The 17,701-nt window shown below is 36.3% G+C and overlaps 1 protein-coding gene across 11 annotated transcripts in view; it reads right to left on the bottom strand.

Moving 5' to 3' along the window:
- Positions 1 to 17,701, bottom strand: part of LOC143224688 (uncharacterized) — a 57,345-nt gene that overhangs the window by 14,698 nt on the left and 24,946 nt on the right. For 10 of the 11 annotated variants that reach the window (XM_076452865.1, XM_076452863.1, XM_076452861.1 and 7 more), the window contains 6 exons: positions 17,085 to 17,228; positions 15,614 to 15,701; positions 15,329 to 15,520; positions 7,350 to 10,255; positions 6,712 to 6,964; positions 6,290 to 6,430 (listed from right to left, as the gene is read on the bottom strand). In XM_076452865.1, coding sequence (XP_076308980.1) covers positions 6,290 to 6,430; positions 6,712 to 6,964; positions 7,350 to 10,255; positions 15,329 to 15,520; positions 15,614 to 15,701; positions 17,085 to 17,228 — 3,724 coding nt within the window. Of the gene's footprint in view, positions 1 to 6,266; positions 6,431 to 6,711; positions 6,965 to 7,349; positions 10,256 to 15,328; positions 15,521 to 15,613; positions 15,702 to 17,084; positions 17,229 to 17,701 lie in introns of all 11 variants that reach the window. The other variant, XM_076452871.1, reaches the window with a different exon arrangement.

Genomic DNA, 17,701 nt, shown 5'->3' with positions numbered 1-17,701 from the left:
AAGTTTAGTGTGTACACCACAGCCACAGGAAGGTTAGATGTCATTGTTCATTTAGACAAGTTTAGTGTGTACACCACAGCCACAGGAAGGTTAGATGTCATTGTTCATTTAGACAAGTTTAGTGTGTACACCACAGCCACAGGAAGATTAGGTGTCATTGTTAATTTAGACAAGTTTAGTGTGTAGACCAAAGCCACAGGAAGGTTAGATGTCATTGTTCATTTAGAAAAGTTTTGTGTGTAGACCACAGCCACAGGAAGGTTAGATGTCATTGTTCATTTAGAAAAGTTTAGTGTGTACACCACAGCCACAGGAAGGTTAGATGTCATTGTTCTTTAGACAAGTTTAGTGTGTACACCACAGCCACAGGAAGATTGGTTGTTTGCTTTAGTGTTTTCTGGCACAAACCAGCTGGGCTATCTGCACCAAATATCCAGTAAAAAGGTAAAAGGAAATTAAGGTAAAACAAAACAAGGTTAAAAAATAAATAAATAAATGGCATAAAACCAATGTTTACATCTAGTCTACAACGTCAAGAGCAAAACTACAGTAATTCAAGTTGTAAAGAACTTTCTGTAGCATGACTGTAATAACCATAATTAGCCAGCAAGAATAACAGGTAAGTACAAAAACCACTGTCAGTCACCTGAAGTTGGCCTTTCCAGTTCTGGTTTCAAGTTACTTAATGTTACGATCAGTTTCTAATTTCAAATTGAACTAGATGAACTGTGATTTTTAAAAAGAGAGCCACATTTAAAAGGGTAAAGTATAAATTAAACTTAAATGGCATGAAAAAGATTAATGGCCTTTAAAAAACTAAAAACATTACCAAGTTGGACAGTGTTACCATAACCAATAACACTGTCTAAAGTTATAGAGAAACCTTCTAACAGAACATGCTCAAAATGGTGCCATCGTTGTGAATCATAATGATGACAAGAAAGTAAAATGCGGTTTATTGTGATCTGAGTGTTACACAGACTACACACTGATCTGTCAGTTCCAGATAAAAGAAAACAATGAGTTGAAAAACTGTGACCAATGCGTAGTCTAGTTAGAACAACTTCCTCTTTCCGATCCTTACGCTAACAAGACTCCAAGTCAACTGCCAGCTGGCACAGAGCCGAGCCTTGAATACAGGACCATGGTTCATGGGACAGGCACAGCGGTGATAGTGCCAGAGCAGATAAACTAAGCTGCAATGTCAGTGAGCTCATTCCCGCAAATACCAACATGGCCTGGTATCCAGAAAAACTGGATAGAAGTAGACGCTAAAGAGAAATGGGCCAGTCTGTTTTGAATATTAGCGACAATAGGGTGTGAACCAACATGAAGCGATTACAGGGCCAGTAGAGAACTAAACGAGTCAGTATAAGTTCTGCACTTCGAGTACTGCTTAGCTTCTATGTGATCCAGGGCAAGAGAAATGGCATACAGTTCAGCAGTGAATACAGATGCTGTAAAAAGCATTCTGCACACAGCCACCGAACCACAACAAACCATGGCAGAGCCGACACAGTCACCTGATTTTGAACCATCTGTATAAATAAGAATGGAAGGATGGTTTGAAAGATGTTCAGCAAATAGCAGTCAGTATTTCCAATCAGGAGTGTCTACTTTTCTCAGATGACTTAAAGACAGGTCACAACTGGGGACTGTAAGAAGCCATGGTGGGATGGGTTGACCAGTGGATACAGCAATGTTTTCCAGGGACAGACCCAATTCATCTAACTGCACCTGGATATGAAGGCCAAAAGGAGCAATGGCAAACCGTATGTTCTGAAAGACTATGGTTCATCGAGGAAAGAAAACACAACCTCAGGCGGGATACTTTAGTAAGGAACAAAGTTTCAAAGCATATAGTAAAGACAATTGCAAATGGTGGAGGTACATTCTGCACTTCCCCAGTTCAGAGCCAAAGTCCTTGATGATGAATAGGGTCTAACATCTTTAAGGCCAATGGGTCTGGCAGAGCCATAGACCAGTGATCCATAGTAGAGTTTCAATTGAATGAGAGCATGATATATCTTTTACTTCAGTGTTCTTGTACATTTGGCCCGTAGCTGCTTGATGTCAAAGATAAGCCCCAAGAACTTGGTCTCATAGACCAAAGGCAGCAAAACTTCACCAATACAGAGTTCAGGATGAGAGTGAATACCCCGTTGGCAAAAAGAGTGCATGCAAACAGTTTTAGAGAAAGAGAAGGTAAAGTCATTTGCTGTGGTCCACTTCAGTAAACAATTGAGTAGATTCTGTAGTTGCTGCTCCTTTACCTCATGTTGAGCCCGTTTGCAACAGCAAGAGGGAGTTGTTCAGTGATGGCATTAATTTTATACTGAAAGGTGTGACACTCAAAACACAGCCCAGAGGGACTCCAAGTTCCTGCAAAAAAAAAACAGGAAAGTGTCGAACACACACAAACTTGGATTCTCCTGTCCATTAAAAAAATTTTAATAAAAATTGGCAAATGGCCACATCACCCATATATATATGAAGGTCTCACAAAATGCCATACCTTCATGTTGTATAAGCCTTCTCAATGTCAAAGAATATTGACACAGGATGTTGTTTGAGAAAGACTTCTCTGATTGACGTTTCAAGTCGAATAAGGTGGTCCATGGTGGAGAATTGTCGTCGGAACCCATATTGGGTGGGCGAGAGGAAGTTGTTTGATTTGAGGAACCAAACAAGACGAACATTAACCATCCTCTCTAAGGTCTTACAGAGAGAGCACATCAAAGCAAATGGATAGTAGTTTGTTGTCCTGCCTTTCTCCAAGCCTGGGAAGGATTCCAAGATTCCTTTAGTCTGGTTCTAGGCATCAGGAAAAACATTCTCCTGCCAGATCCAGTTAAAAACAACCAGAAGGATAGCATAAGAAGCAGGAGATAGATGGCGCAGCATCTCATAGTGTATATCATCAGGTCCAACCAATGTACTGCCAGACCAATGAAGGGCCAGTTTGAGCTCCATCAATGTATAGGGATGATTATAGTCATAGAGACAATCAGCTGGAAAGAAAAGAGGTGATTGCTCTGCCCAAGTCTTTATGGCCAAGAAAGCAGAAGAAGAGGCAGAAGTGCTAGATACCCAGCAAAAGCTTTCACATAGAATATCGGCAATGCTCTGGGTATCAGTTACTTCCTGGTCATCAGAAAGCAAGATTGAGAGGGGGACAGAGTGATATTGGCCACTGACCTTTTAAATCTTGTCTCAAATGACTTTGAAACTGGTGGTAGAGGATATGCTGATTGTGAACTTAATCCAAGATTCCTTCTGGCTTTGGTGTCTTACCCATCAAGCATCTGCACGGACCCACTGGAAAGCGATGCAGTTCGAGAATGTGGGATATCGATGGAAAGTATCCCAGGCTCATTTTTGAGCCTTCCGTGCCATTTGATAGGCAGAATTCCAATATGGACGATGACATAGTGGAAAACATGTCGAGGTTTTAAGAATACATTAAGCATCTGCTTGTACAATACAGTCAGTTACTGCTGCCACACAGTCATCTATTGATGGCTTACAGACAATGGCAGAATCAAGTTCTGCGAGAGCAGTGAGAGAGGGACAATTTGCCTGATCCACCTTCCACCGGGACATACGGATCAGGTGGCATCAATGACGGCCAGTCTCTCTCAGGATTATAGGAAAATGATCACTGCCTCATAGATTATTGTCAACCCTCCATGAAAAATGGTAAAGTAATGAAGAGGAACAAACTGAGAGTCAGTAACGGACTGACTGGTGCATGGAAATAGGTAGAAGAACCAGTATTAAAAAGAGATAAGTTGTGATCAGAAAGCATACACTCTACAGAGTGACCCCTCATATCAATACCAGCACTTCCACAGAGGGGTTAATGTCTATGTCAGGTAGAGAGAACAAACAGTGATGGTATGACCCAAGGAAACAGATGGCTACAGCCTCCAAGGGTGTGTCGAGTTGAAAAGACAGGGTGGGCACATGCTGATCAACCAACAGTGCCACCCCTCCGTGCATTCCTCCATCACACAGCCTATCATTTCTGTATAAAGAAAACTGCCAAAAGATGACTGTATAGGCAGGTTTCAGAAATATTTCCTGTAAGGAGAGACAAACAGAATGGTAGGAAACAATCAGTGTTTTGATGTTATCCAGATTAGAACATAAACCTCGACAGTTCCATTATATCAGGTTGGCCATTTTTATTTATGTGTAGGCAAACTCGGCAGAGAACCCTTCTGTTTATGACCATGTCTTTTTTCCTTACTTTCTTTATTCGAAGGAGGTCTATCGACCTCCATGGATACTGCTCTGTGTCAATTGGTCAGGTCTTCGGTGTTGGAAAGGGATTCTATGATACTGAGGACGTGAACGAATGATTCTTTTGTATCTTGGGGTGAGTGAGAAAGATAAAACCGAGGAAATGCCTGTACCTGGAACCAAAGGATGTGGATCTTGAGGTTTGGTGGAATGTATATAAGGGACAGAGATAGGTGTTGAAATTGATTCATCTACTTTTTTAACCATGGATGTCAAAAGACTTCATTTTTTTGGAGAACGATTCTTTAAGAAGCAAAGAGAAATCTGTTTGCACACCCACAGTCGCTGTGGAATGAAGTGCAGCAGCATACATCCAAATCCAAGATGAGGTGGTGGCCAGCAATCTGAGCCTCGAGATAGGTAATATTATGAATCATTTTCAAATGCTGCACCTATTTTTCTTCCAACCATGTAGGGCAAGAACGAAAGTATAACGGGTGAGAGCCATTGCAATTGATGCAATGAGAGTCTGTTTCACACTCATAGGCATCATGGTCCTTGCCACTGCAACGAGCACACATCAAGGAACCACGACATGACATCATCCATTAACCGAACCACTGACACTGGAAACATCTGAGAGGATTTGGAATGTATGACCATACTCTGCAATTAAGATAACCGGCCTTGATAGTGGCAGGTGAATGTGGTGACGTAAATGTCAGAATGAGGACATTGGTCGGCACCACAATTCCATCTTTGCGAGTAGAGAAACGCCTCACTGAATTTCTGACTTGAGAAAATTCTTCAAATCCCTCTCAACCATAACTCCTTGTGATGGATTCAAAGTAGCATGAGGTGTAACCTCTGTAGGTATATCCCCAGTTGCCTTTGAATGCAACAGGAGTTCACTGTGTTGAGATGTGAATATTTCCACCAATATGTCACCAGATCAAATCTTTTTTACTGACTTTGAAAAGCCAGCAAGTCCCTCTAGTCCCTACTGAATGAAAAATGGAGACATTTGCCCTAAAGGTTTATCTGAAAGAGAGTGCAATATAAGCAAATGAGGTGGTACAGGTGGTGAGGATTACTGCTCAGAATCTTCAAGACGTTGTCGTTTAACTATACACTGTTTTTCCATTATTTTATTAAGATTTTTAATTGAAGCATCCATAATAAAGAAAGGGAAATTTTGGTGCCCACTGATCCCACCCACCATGGAGCACTATGAGGGGACACACTACAATGTCAAACAAGCACTATATCCAAACACCAGTATCAGATATAATGTCCACAACACCTGTTGAGAACATCCAACACTGGTACATGGCTAACCCTAGCCCAAGTGGACCAGCCGACTGAATGAAGGGGGGCCACCCCAAGGCTGCCCATCTACAGGAATTCAAAGCCAAAGTGGTGTGTAAGGGTTGGAACCCTCAACCACCAGGATCCTCTCCCCCTTTTCACATGGGTGGATGTTTAGATCCCAGAGGAGGTAAACTTAAAGAACAGAACCTTCCCTGTGAGGTCCCCCTCACCACATTCAAGAATCCACACTGAGGGGCCACAGAAAGGTTAGGTGTTTTAGATCATCCAGAAGTGTTCAGTGAGTAAATTATAGTCATAGGAAGGTTAGATGACTTGATTCATTTGGAAGTGTTTTAAATATGAAACACTTGTTAAGTTAAGATAGTATGACACTTTATAATCAATAAGCATGAAATATGAGTTAATACTAACTATGGTACATTATTGTGTGAAATAAGCTAGTTACTACAGCTTTACTTTTGTATAAGTTAAACCTTAGTTACTAAGTTAGGTACATAACAGATGTTATCAATGAGTTTACAATGTTAGTTTCTGAGCTATGTAACTTACTAAAAATTTGACCATGTACAGAAGTTATGATTAATAATAATAATAGCATGTATTAATCAGAAATATTTATATCAGTTTTAGGAAAGTAGGATAAAACATACGGTACCTTAAACATACCTTTCTGTGTAACTGTAACATACCTTTCTGTGTAACTGTAACATACCTCTTCCCACTGTTGTTCTTTTTCAATTTCTCGCTCTTCTTTTATTCCTGTTAACGCTTCTTCTAGAGAGACAATCAGTTGCTCTTGTTTACTCATATTTTTCTTCATCTCTAACATCCCTGTTTCCTGTTCTGAGTAATGCTAGAAACAGATATTACACACAGAACAGATAAGTAATAACAACAACAAGAATTACTCTTGCATACATGTTAATTGTGATTTGTTACATTAGTTGTTCTAGCAGGATAAAAGTTTCAGAAGCTTTTTAGTTTTTCACACATCATGTAAATTATAAAAATAAACTAATGCATGTTGAAGTACATTTTATACTTGAATACAAGTTACAAGTGATTAGCTGATACACTCATCAAATTGAACACTGTGCAGACCATGACGTAGTAAGGTTCACTCCTATGACCAACCTTCTGTGTCTGTTCGTATTTCAAAGCTTCTGTGCTCAGCTGAAATCTCAGCGTGGATACCTCGTGTTCTAGGGTTCCTCGTACACTTTCAAGTTCATCGTTCAACTCCTTCAGTTTGTTGTTTAGGATTTCAACAGTATTATCTCTTTCCAATACTTGTTGCTGAAGGTCAGCAATACACAAAGTTAATCGTGTTCTTTCGTTTTCTACAACACTAGCCTTGTCTTTGAAGCTGTCCACTTCTGCTTGTTCCCTGTACATGTAATTAAAAACTTTAAACAAATTTATACACTTTTTATTAAAGTTCAGCAGGAACAATAAAAACAAAAAGCTTACATTTAAAAGAAAATATTGAAAAAATATTTACTATGCAACAAATTACAGAATAAGAGTAAACACCACATTTTGAACTGCTAGAAAATCCAAAGGAAGAAATTTCTTAATCTTATGTGAAAGGAAGCTAAATTCACTAACACATTAGTAAATGGAACTAGAATACATCTAATACTGTGTGTTTCATTCATAGAGAATATAAGTTTTATAAACAGAACTAGAATACATTGAATACCATGTTTCAATCAAAGACTAAACAATAAAACTTGTAACAAAAGTCCTTGCTTCTCTTTCTATTTGCTAACCTGAAATCAAAGTCCTTACAAAAAACAACATTCTTTTCTTGTTCATATAATTCTAGTTTCTTTTCCAATTCCTGTTTTGAAATCTGTAAAAGTTCTACTTGAGCTTTCAAGTCAGCTTCTCGAGCTTTGTAAAGAGCTTTCTCGCTCTTCAAATGACGTACCAGGTCCTGTAAAGCATTCTTTCTTGTATTATTTACAATATATTCTTGGTACTTTTCCACAGCAGGTAATTCATTTTCACATAATAAACCCTGTGACTCCTCTTCTATGTTGCATGCACTAACTTCATCAATTTCTGGTAATGTTACATTTTGTTGATGGAAAACTTGCCCAGTGCCAGTAGCTATATCACCGATGACTGAAGTTTCACTTTTCATGTCTACTTCATCACCACTATCAACTTGTTCTACCATTAAGACACTGCTAGAAATACCTGGTAGGTTCTCTTTTATATTTAGACTAGAATCATCTGGAATTGCCATCATCTCAGATTTTGTTGTCCCAGAAGTTGTACCACAATCACTACTCGCAGACGGTACAGACTCTTGCTCTGAATTTCCTAGAATGGCATCTAACTTTTCTTTCAAATATTCATTCCTCTTTGAACTTTGCACAAGACTTGCATACAATAGTTGGCACTGCTCTTCCAGTATGTCTAACCTGCTTTTTGTTTGGCCAGATTCATCTTTTGGTAACAAGTCCTCACCAGCAGTAGCTCCATCAATTGGGGAAGTTGGAACAGACATATCAGCTTCAAGGCTACTGTGAGGGGATGTCACAGATGCACTACCAACAGATGAGGATAAAGGAACAAGACACTCCATATCTGATGCTTGCACTTCAGTTAATGGTGTACTATTGTCAGAAAGCCGGCTATCTTCAACAAATCCACTTTCTTCGCTTGTCTGTTTATGTCTATTTGCAAATTCCTCTCGAAGATTACGCCATTCTATTTCTGATTCACAGTTCTTGATTCTCACACGATTCCAGTCTTCTCTGGTTGCTTGAAGTTGCTGTCGTAGTTTTCCTAGAAGTTTTCGTTTTTCTTGAAGTTCGTACTTACGAACAGCTTCAGCAATCCGTAGTTTACCATGCTCCTTTTTAATGTCTGAAACAACATTTTCAGTGGCATCAAGTTCATAGGAAATACCTCGTATTTTTCGCTGATGCTCTTTAACTGCTGCAATTAGCTTGTTATTCAAGTTACAAGAATTTTCTAATTCTTGCCGAAGTACATCGTTTCGATTTATAAGGAATTCAAGCTTTGCCATGGTTCGTTTGAGTGTATGAATGACTGGCAAAAACGCGTCATCACACATTTTATCACGAGGTATTAGACCTCTATCTTCCATTACTGCAAAAGGCTTTAAAAAAAATGTAGATGATGAAGAGCTCTGATCTTCAATAATATCTTTTAAATGTAACACTTCTAGTACTATATTCAACTGCCTACAAAGTCTCTGGTGTTTCTGAAGAGAGGCAGTAATACTCTTGTGAATACTATCAATCATATTTTCTTGTTCTTCTACAAGACTCTCTAAATAAGGGACATTCTGTGATATTTTGTCTAAATAACTTTCTTTTTCTGAAAAGCTTTTGTTTTTCTCTTGTAGTTCAAGTGCTAAGTCTTCCTTTTGCTTTTCTAATTCTGAGATTTTCTGTGTGAGAAACATCTTTTCTTGTAAATGGCCATCAATGTTACACTTGAGATCACTACCAAGTAACTTCAAGTCATCACCAAGCTTGCGGTTCATTTCTTCAACATCAGAGAGTTTCTCAACAAGTGAAGAAACCTGAATGTCTGCAGACTGTTCAGATAGACATTTCATTCGAACTTCCAGTTCTCTAATTGATGACCTGGATCTTGTTAATTCATCTTCTTTAATTTCCAAGTCTTCTTGTACACTTTTAAGTTTAGACTTTAATAATAAAATATCATTTTCTAATTCCTGTTTTGTTTGTTCCATACATTCCAGTTCATGCATTTTAGCTCTGTTTTTTTTCTTTTCAGAAGCTAGCTGTACTTTTAATTCTGTGTTGTCCTTTCCAACTTCCTCCATCAGGTTTCTCATATTATCATTTGAATTCAATACACCTTGAACCCTTTCATTCAGTTCATTTTTGGCACTTTCAAATTTCTGAATAGTGTTTTCTTTCATTTGCAGTTTCTCTGTTAATATGTTTAACTTTTCTGACTGTTGTTCCAGTAAATTGGACTTTTCTTCATTTTCTTTCAGCTGTTTGTCCAAATCTTCAAGTAATTCCTTTTGCTTCATTTCCAGACTTTCAACTTCTAATTCAAGAGAAGATACAGTTTCGTGGAACTCCTGTTTCAGTGACCTTTCTTTCTCTAATTCTTCTTTAATCTCCACAGTGTTTTGTTTCATAGCCAAAACTTCCGTTTCTAATTTATTAATTTGAATTCTCATATCTATCTCATTTTTTTCTGAACATTTATCTTTATTCTCCTGTTCAATCATTAATAACTCCACCTGTTGAGAGTATTTATTGGCAAGATTTCTCGCATCTGTTAATTGTTCTTCTAGCTCCTGTTCTTTCTGGTTCCATTCTTCACAGTGCTGTTTAAAATCTTGTTCTTTCTGGTTCCATTCTTCACACTGCTGTTTAAAATCTTGTTCTTTCTGGTTCCATTCTTCACACTGCTGTTTAAAATCTTGTTCTTTCTGGTTCCATTCATCACACTGCTGTTTAAAATCTTGTTCTTTCTGGTTCCATTCTTCACACTGCTGTTTAAAATCTTGTTCTTTCTGGTTCCATTCTTCACACTGCTGTTTAAAATCTTGTTCTTTCTGGTTCCATTCTTCATAGTACTGTTTCAACTCATCAGTAATTTGAATGTTGCATTTCTTTAAGTTCTTAACTTCTTTCAGCAAATGATTCTTTTCCTGTACGGAAAAATATAATATATTTTAACTATATTACATCCATCCAATGTTTATTACACAAGCAAATAAATAAATATACAAATCCGTGCAATAGATTTCAGCCCTTGGCTTACGTAGTCCAGGAGCTACTGGAAGAAGGGAAAGAAATAGGAATTGAAAATGACATGGATTATGAACTTACGTTGTAGTTATAGATGATTCTGTGACATAGCATATGGATGGAATAGTTTGTGAGGTAAACAGGGAGAAAAGAACTAGATTATGCTATCCTGGAACACAGATGAAAGAAACAAGTGACAAAGCAAGAGATATAAAGAAAGGGACTGACAACAATCCAGTTTTTGTGTGTACAATACAATACAAGGAAGATTAGGTAAGATAAGCTAACTAAAAAGTACAGGTGCTTGATAAAAAGACTACAATTAATTGTCAGCAGTATCCCTGATAAAATTAATTTATGAGATGAAATTTTGAGTAACTCAGAAGAGCTAAATGCTTGGCTGAAATTAATATGAAAAGATGAGCAGGATAGCCAGTTTAGTGTGAAGAGGAAACAATTGTAAACCATCCAATCCAAAACAAGTAAAAAAGAGTCTGGAATGTTTGCAAGGATTATTAACTTAGCTGTAAGGGAAGTTTTAAAGTAGAAATAGATAGTTGTGAGAGCAAAGATTAACTAAAGATGATCAGAACTGAGAGTTAGAGGAAAGTTTAGCATAGAAAATTAACATAAATGTAGTTATAAAAACAGGCTTAATTGTTATTATGATAATGCTAGAAGTACAGGAAATAGAAAAAATAAAGTTAGGACACTAGTAGAAACAGAAAATTTGATGTAATAGGGAATAACTGAAACATGGTTAAATGAAGATAATTCTGATGACAAAGTTTCTTTGAATGACATGGTTATATAAGTTATTTAACAGGAATAGAGCAGTAAAGAGAGGGGGTGGAGTGGTTGTGTATGTAAATAGTGAGTTACCTCCTGTTGAAGCTGAGAATATCAACTCTCTTAACATGAGGCTGGTCAATATGACCAACCATGTGATCTTTTTGTACTCAATATTTGTAACTTTCAATATAGCATGCATATCTTCACAAAATTTGGCAGTATTGCACTTAATATTACAAGTCTTTAACATAATATTTTTAATGAAGTGTTTTCAATAAAAGAAAATAATTTTTCCATGAATATATTGAGTATTTATTTTTAACAGTCTCTGTGTAAAATAATTTGTTAAAACTGAAGATACTTTCTCTTATATCAAACCTCCTTTCTGTAATCCCTAAAACCTCCTGAATACATTTTATTTTCTTTTAAGTAAAACTTGATAGTTTATATGTTATTTTTCTCTAACCTAACTCAAATGTATTCAGTCACTTTGATCAATGTCATAACCACCAATATAAATCTAAATTACCCTTTGTTTCTTTCTAGAATGACTTCATATTGCAATATGAAACCACATTCATCTATCCTAAGCAGCTCCAAGTTTATAAAACTTATTTATAATTATTGTTTCTTTACCCTTTTCAGTGCCATTTGGAGCCTGACTAACTACTGTTTGTGTCAGTATAAGTAGTAAATTACAAGAGGCACACTGTGCAAGTGGATTACATCACTCATAACCTAATGCAACTAGTAAAATCAGCCTGCATGAATGTCTAGTGAACATTTCAATTATTATTTATGTATCACACTGGGGAAATTAAGAATTTTTTAAATACTGCCTTGTACAATTAAAAATTTCAAACTTAAATACCATTAAAATATGATTTATTTGCTGAGATTTTATGCTATTCTAATTGTTATAACAAATAAAATGTAGTTAAATGAAAGTTTAAATATGAGATGCTAAAACCATATCAGTAAAAAATACAAGGGTTGATAGGGTTAGTGATAACAGCAAGAAAATTGAATTGATTTGGGTTTCTGTTAGTGGTTATAAATCTGTTACAGACCACCAGATGAAACTGGTAAAATTAGTGAGAAACATCACAGTGAGATTAAAATTTCAGCTGTCACTAAAGTCATAATTACGAGTATTTTAACTTGGAAATGCTAGTCAAACCATAAGGGAGAAAGGTTTCTGGAAACTGTTCAAGATTCATATTTCTCCAATTAATCAAGGAACCCACTAGAAATAATGCTATTTTAGATTTATCATTAACTCCTGATACAGAAATGATAAGATATTGTGGAAACTGTGGAGCACATAAGTACTCACCGTGAATAGTACACGCTAAACTGCAGACGACAGTGATTGCCACTACACCGTGAACAGTACACGCTAAACTGCAGTCGACAGTGATTGCCACTACACCGTGAACAGTACACGCTGAGCTGCAGTCGACAGTGATTGCCACTACACGACGTGATTGAACCGTGAACAGTACACGCTGAGCTGCAGTCGACTGAGCTGCAGTCGACAGTGATTGCCACTACACTGTAAACAATACTTGCTGAACTGTAGTCAACAGTGATTGCCACTACACTGTAAACAATACTTGCTGAACTGTAGTCAACAGTGATTGCCACTACACTGTATACAATACATGCTGAACTGTAGTCAACAGTGATTGCCACTACACCGTGGACAGTACAAGCTGAGCTGCAGTCGACAGTGATTGCCACTACACCGTGGACAGTACACGCTGAGCTGCAGTCGACAGTGATTGCCACTACACCGTGGACAGTACCTGCTGAGCTGCAGTCGACAGTGATTGCCACTACACTGTAAACAATACTTGCTGAACTGTAGTCAACAGTGATTGCCACTACACTGTATACAATACATGCTGAACTGTAGTCAACAGTGATTGCCACTACACTGTATACAATACATGCTGAAGTGTAGTTGATAGTGATTACTATTACACTAAAGTCACTGTAAACAGTACATGTTGAATGAAAGACCACTACACTTCATCCAACAACCACTCTTTCCTTATGATTTCATTTTAACTGGCTACCTGCAAGTTACTAATAGTCACTTATGAACAGTACATATTCACACTGGTAAGGGCATGTTACTTCATTTATGAACAGTACACCATGATATTCACATAAAAGAAGGGCATGTTATTACCCAAACATTACTTTTACCAATCTAATACAAGTTATTATTATTCAATATCTAGACCTGAAAACATTAAAAGAGTTAATAAGAAACAAAGAAACATTTCATGAGCAACATATATGGTTATTACATTTACAATGGCAAAATTCAGCTGCAAAATGTAGCCAGCATTACAATTTATGAAAAACCATAGAAAATACACAACTATCTCTAAGAGGTAACACGAATGGCTACTTGTATTCACCATTACTGCATTCAAGTCTTATTTGGCATTTATAATTTTGAACTATAAAACCTACACAGCAATTTATAAAATTGCTTTTCATACTTCACTGAGATAATCAATGTTATGTTATCTTACATTCTTTCTAGAAATTGTGAAATTAACTATTTATTTTAAGTGTTACTTGGGCAAAGTCCTCAAATATCTTAGATGGCAAAAGAAATTTTTGGATACCAAAATACACCCCCCCAAAAAAAAACTTGTGAGTGTCCAGTTATCACTAAAGTTGTTACTCAAAGAAAAATGCCCAAAATTATTAATATAATGCAGTAATAAAACTAAACAAAAACCACTGTATAGTTTAAATGTCCATTTTTCAAGTTTTATTCAGTATTACTAAGACAAGTTTGAGCCTTATGACTGGCATTAGAATACTTGTTCAACTGAGGTTAGTGTTGATATATGTCAAAGCTCAGTTATAATACAAGACAGCTAACAATTAAACATCACACATGCATATATAACCATAATTTTTTATGCCATAAACAACACACATTAAACTTAAACCAAATACACTGTATATTTTTTAAAAAATAGGGTACAAGCTACAATGTAGGATTATAAAATTTATCCTAGATTGTGGAGGTGACTGATGAAGTAGAGAACCCATGTTGCAGTGGGATACACTGTTTATCAGTCTTAACCTCCAATTAGCCTCAGAAGTGGAATTAGCTAGGTTGGAAAATGACATACTTATTGCTCATACTAATATGGAAGATATAAATCTATTTCAATCTGTATAGTCTCTCACATTATTGAGTAACTGATACTGACCACGGTAGGCTATTTCACATGGTAGTGGTCCATAAATTACCTCAACTTTCTGCACAGTATCTGACATTATTGAGCAACTAATACTAACCAAAGTAGGCTATTTAAAATGGTACTGGCCCATAAATTACTAGGGCTGCGACAATTACGGACTTTTGTAACCGGTTAATCTTTGCCTCATAACTGAACCGTAACCGGTTAATCATGTAATCGTCACAGCCCTATAAATTACCTCAAGTTTCTGTATCATCTCCCACATGATTGGGTAACAAATACTGGTCAAGATAGGCTATTTCCCATGGTACTGTCCTATAAATTACCTCACCTTTCTGTATACTCCCATCACAGATTCAAATGCTGGTCATACAAAAGTATGATTAGCATTTTAGTAAATATTAACCAGAAGATCTACAAGTTAATAGCTTTATGTGAACAAAACATCTTGCATTTCTGTATTCAAACTAGAAGCTAACACAATTTTTGAAATCTATTAACAGCTTAAAAAAAATTAAAGTAAGGAACAGCCTTGTGTGTATTAATATGCAATCAATCATTTTTATTAAAAATCTACAAAATATTCAGGATGTCTCATCTGGAGAAAAGGCTTGATTTTACAACTGTGACATTACAAATCTGGGTCAAATTCATTTGTTTTGTTTCAAAAGGATTATAATCCTAAAAGAATGTTACAAATGTAGATTATATTCAATTTCCAAGACAAACTACTACATGATGAAAGTCAAATTGTCCAGATAAAGTAAGTTATGTAATTTTTCTATATAAATTCTGGCTTTTTTTACCAAGCAAATGAACACAGTTTTTACAACTAAATATTCACATCAACATATACTAATTTTATGAATAGTAAATCTTGTAACACGTATCTTCAATAACATCAGAAATAGCATGAAAAATTTAAACCCAATTCTTTAAAATTACCTGTTCAGCCTTTTGTTGTTGTTTTGACAAAGTTAACTGCAAGTTTTCCACCTTGTTGGCCAGCTCTTCTGCCTGTGTAATTAGCCCTAATTTAGTCGTTTCAGAACGAGATAGTTCTTGCTTCAAGTGATCTATGCTACACACGTCAACTGCACGTTCATTGTATGGACTCGAGGTTAAAACTGAATCATTCTGTGAAAATAAACAAAAACCAGTAAAACACGTCTTTCTGATGGTCTCTGCAATTGTTTTAAACATTTGGTAAGTTTTAAATAGTGTACTTACCTGAGACATAAAACTAATAAGACTAGAAATACTGATGCTACGGCTTGGAGGACGCCAGGACGTTGGTTGTGACACCCCAAACATTCTCCTAAAAATGAATGAGAACTCAGTTCAACTGTATACATTTCACAATTTATCTTTTAATTTAGACACATTCGGAGTTTGTCTAAAAAACCAATATGCTTGAATGTTTAACTTGTAACTCATGAAAAACGAATCGTAACTGACACTTTTACTTTAACAACTCGTACATTATGGTGTGTGTGTGCGTGTGTAAATTTCGCATGCAGCTACACAAAGGCTATCTGCACTAACCTTCTCTAACAACATAAATGCGAAATTAAAGAAGCCAAAACAACAACTCAAGTCTAAAATAAACCAATACAAAGAAACACCTTTATACTTATATTAATAAATATAATCAAACATCTAAGCACGCCCTCCACATTCCTACACTCAGTTACACAACCTCCTTCAAACATGTGGTCAGCTATTGGTCAATTACCTCTTTCTTTCTTTCTGAACCTGACCTGAAAGTAAAAATGTTGTTCGCTCCTCTAGATAAAAATTTTCTCAACCCAAACCAGCCATTTTACATATATATTTCCCTACAAGTGGGTTTTCTCGTCATCACTGAGTGTCAACCCTCCTAATAACCTTCAATGTGAAGCTTCCTTCATCAAAACACCTTAGTCCACTTTCTGACAGTGTCAAACCTCCTATTAACCTTTGATGTGAAGCTTCCTTCATCAAAACACCTTAGTCCACTTTCTAATAGTGTCAACCATCCTAATAACCTTCAATATAAATCTTACATTTTGTCACACTGTTTACCACTTTCTGAAGAAGACATCAACTTAACTCTTACTTCCCTTGAATTTAGTCTTTATTCTTTTTGGACATTCTAGCATCAGTAAGCAGTTATTGATAACAATGAGTGAAAGTCAAATAATTTAAACACCATTTCCAATACAAGGCTAAAACTTTAGCATGAGAAATGAAGCCCAATAAAGCAAGAGCTTTCAGAAAATAAAATAACTATGATGAAAGTGGTTAGGTTTATTTTCTATTGTCTACTTTTTTCTGTTAATTTGCAGAACGGGAAAAAACAAACTTTCAACAGACAATTTAACTTTGAACTGTTTAAATATTTCATAAAGGCTTAGGTACAAATTAGAATAACAGGTTCACATTAAATTAAACTGAAAATTTTTATTCCATAGCACAAAATGTCATTTGACCTTTAATCCCTTTCTAACAACAGTAGAACATCCCTGTTCTTTCTGTGAATACATACCACGACTAGGAGGAAGGAAAGTGTTTTTGGAGATAAAGAACAAAACCAAATTAGACAAAACTTAAAATATTCAGCTAATTCATATATTAAAAAAAATGGTATTTATAATTAATTATCTTTAAAGTATATTTCACAATATATTTGAATAATTAATTTATAAACAGTAAAGATTACCTCGAAAATGTTGGCCATGTTACATCCAGGTCCTGACCTCTTGGAGACAGGTCAAAGTGAACTTCATGGAGATCATAAAGTGCAGAAATTAATTCTGACCATTGAGCAAACTGAAGAAGAATGGACCTTTCATCATACCAATCACTAAAATAAAATAAAAAATTCTCTCACAAGTGTATTAAGTACACAAAACAGTAAGCTTTTGTGAAGTGGGAGATGGCGTATTACGTAAGCAAAACAGCAAGCTTTTGTGAAGTGGGAGATGGCGTATTACGTAAGCAAAACAGCAAGCTTTTGTGAAGTGGGAGATGGCGTATTACGTACGCAAAACAGCAAGCTTTTGTGAAGTGAGAGATGGCGTGTCACGTCGCATAAAACAACAAGCTTTGTGAAGAGAGAGATGGATGACACGACGCATAAAACAACAAGCTTTGTGAAGTGAGAGATGGCGTGACACGACGCATAAAACAGCAAGCTTTGTGAAGTGAGAGATGGCGACACGACGCATAAAACAGCAAGCTTTTGTGAAGTGAGAGATGCATGACACGTGCATAAAACAGCAAGCTTTTGTGAAGTGAGAGATGGCGTATTACGTACGCAAAACAGCAAGCTTTTGT

Source organism: Tachypleus tridentatus, chromosome 9 (assembly GCF_004210375.1).
Source record: "Tachypleus tridentatus isolate NWPU-2018 chromosome 9, ASM421037v1, whole genome shotgun sequence".
In the NCBI taxonomy this organism is placed as follows: domain Eukaryota; kingdom Metazoa; phylum Arthropoda; class Merostomata; order Xiphosura; family Limulidae; genus Tachypleus; species Tachypleus tridentatus.
Note: the sequence above shows the minus strand (reverse complement) of the source record. Positions and strands in the feature narration are given on the sequence as shown.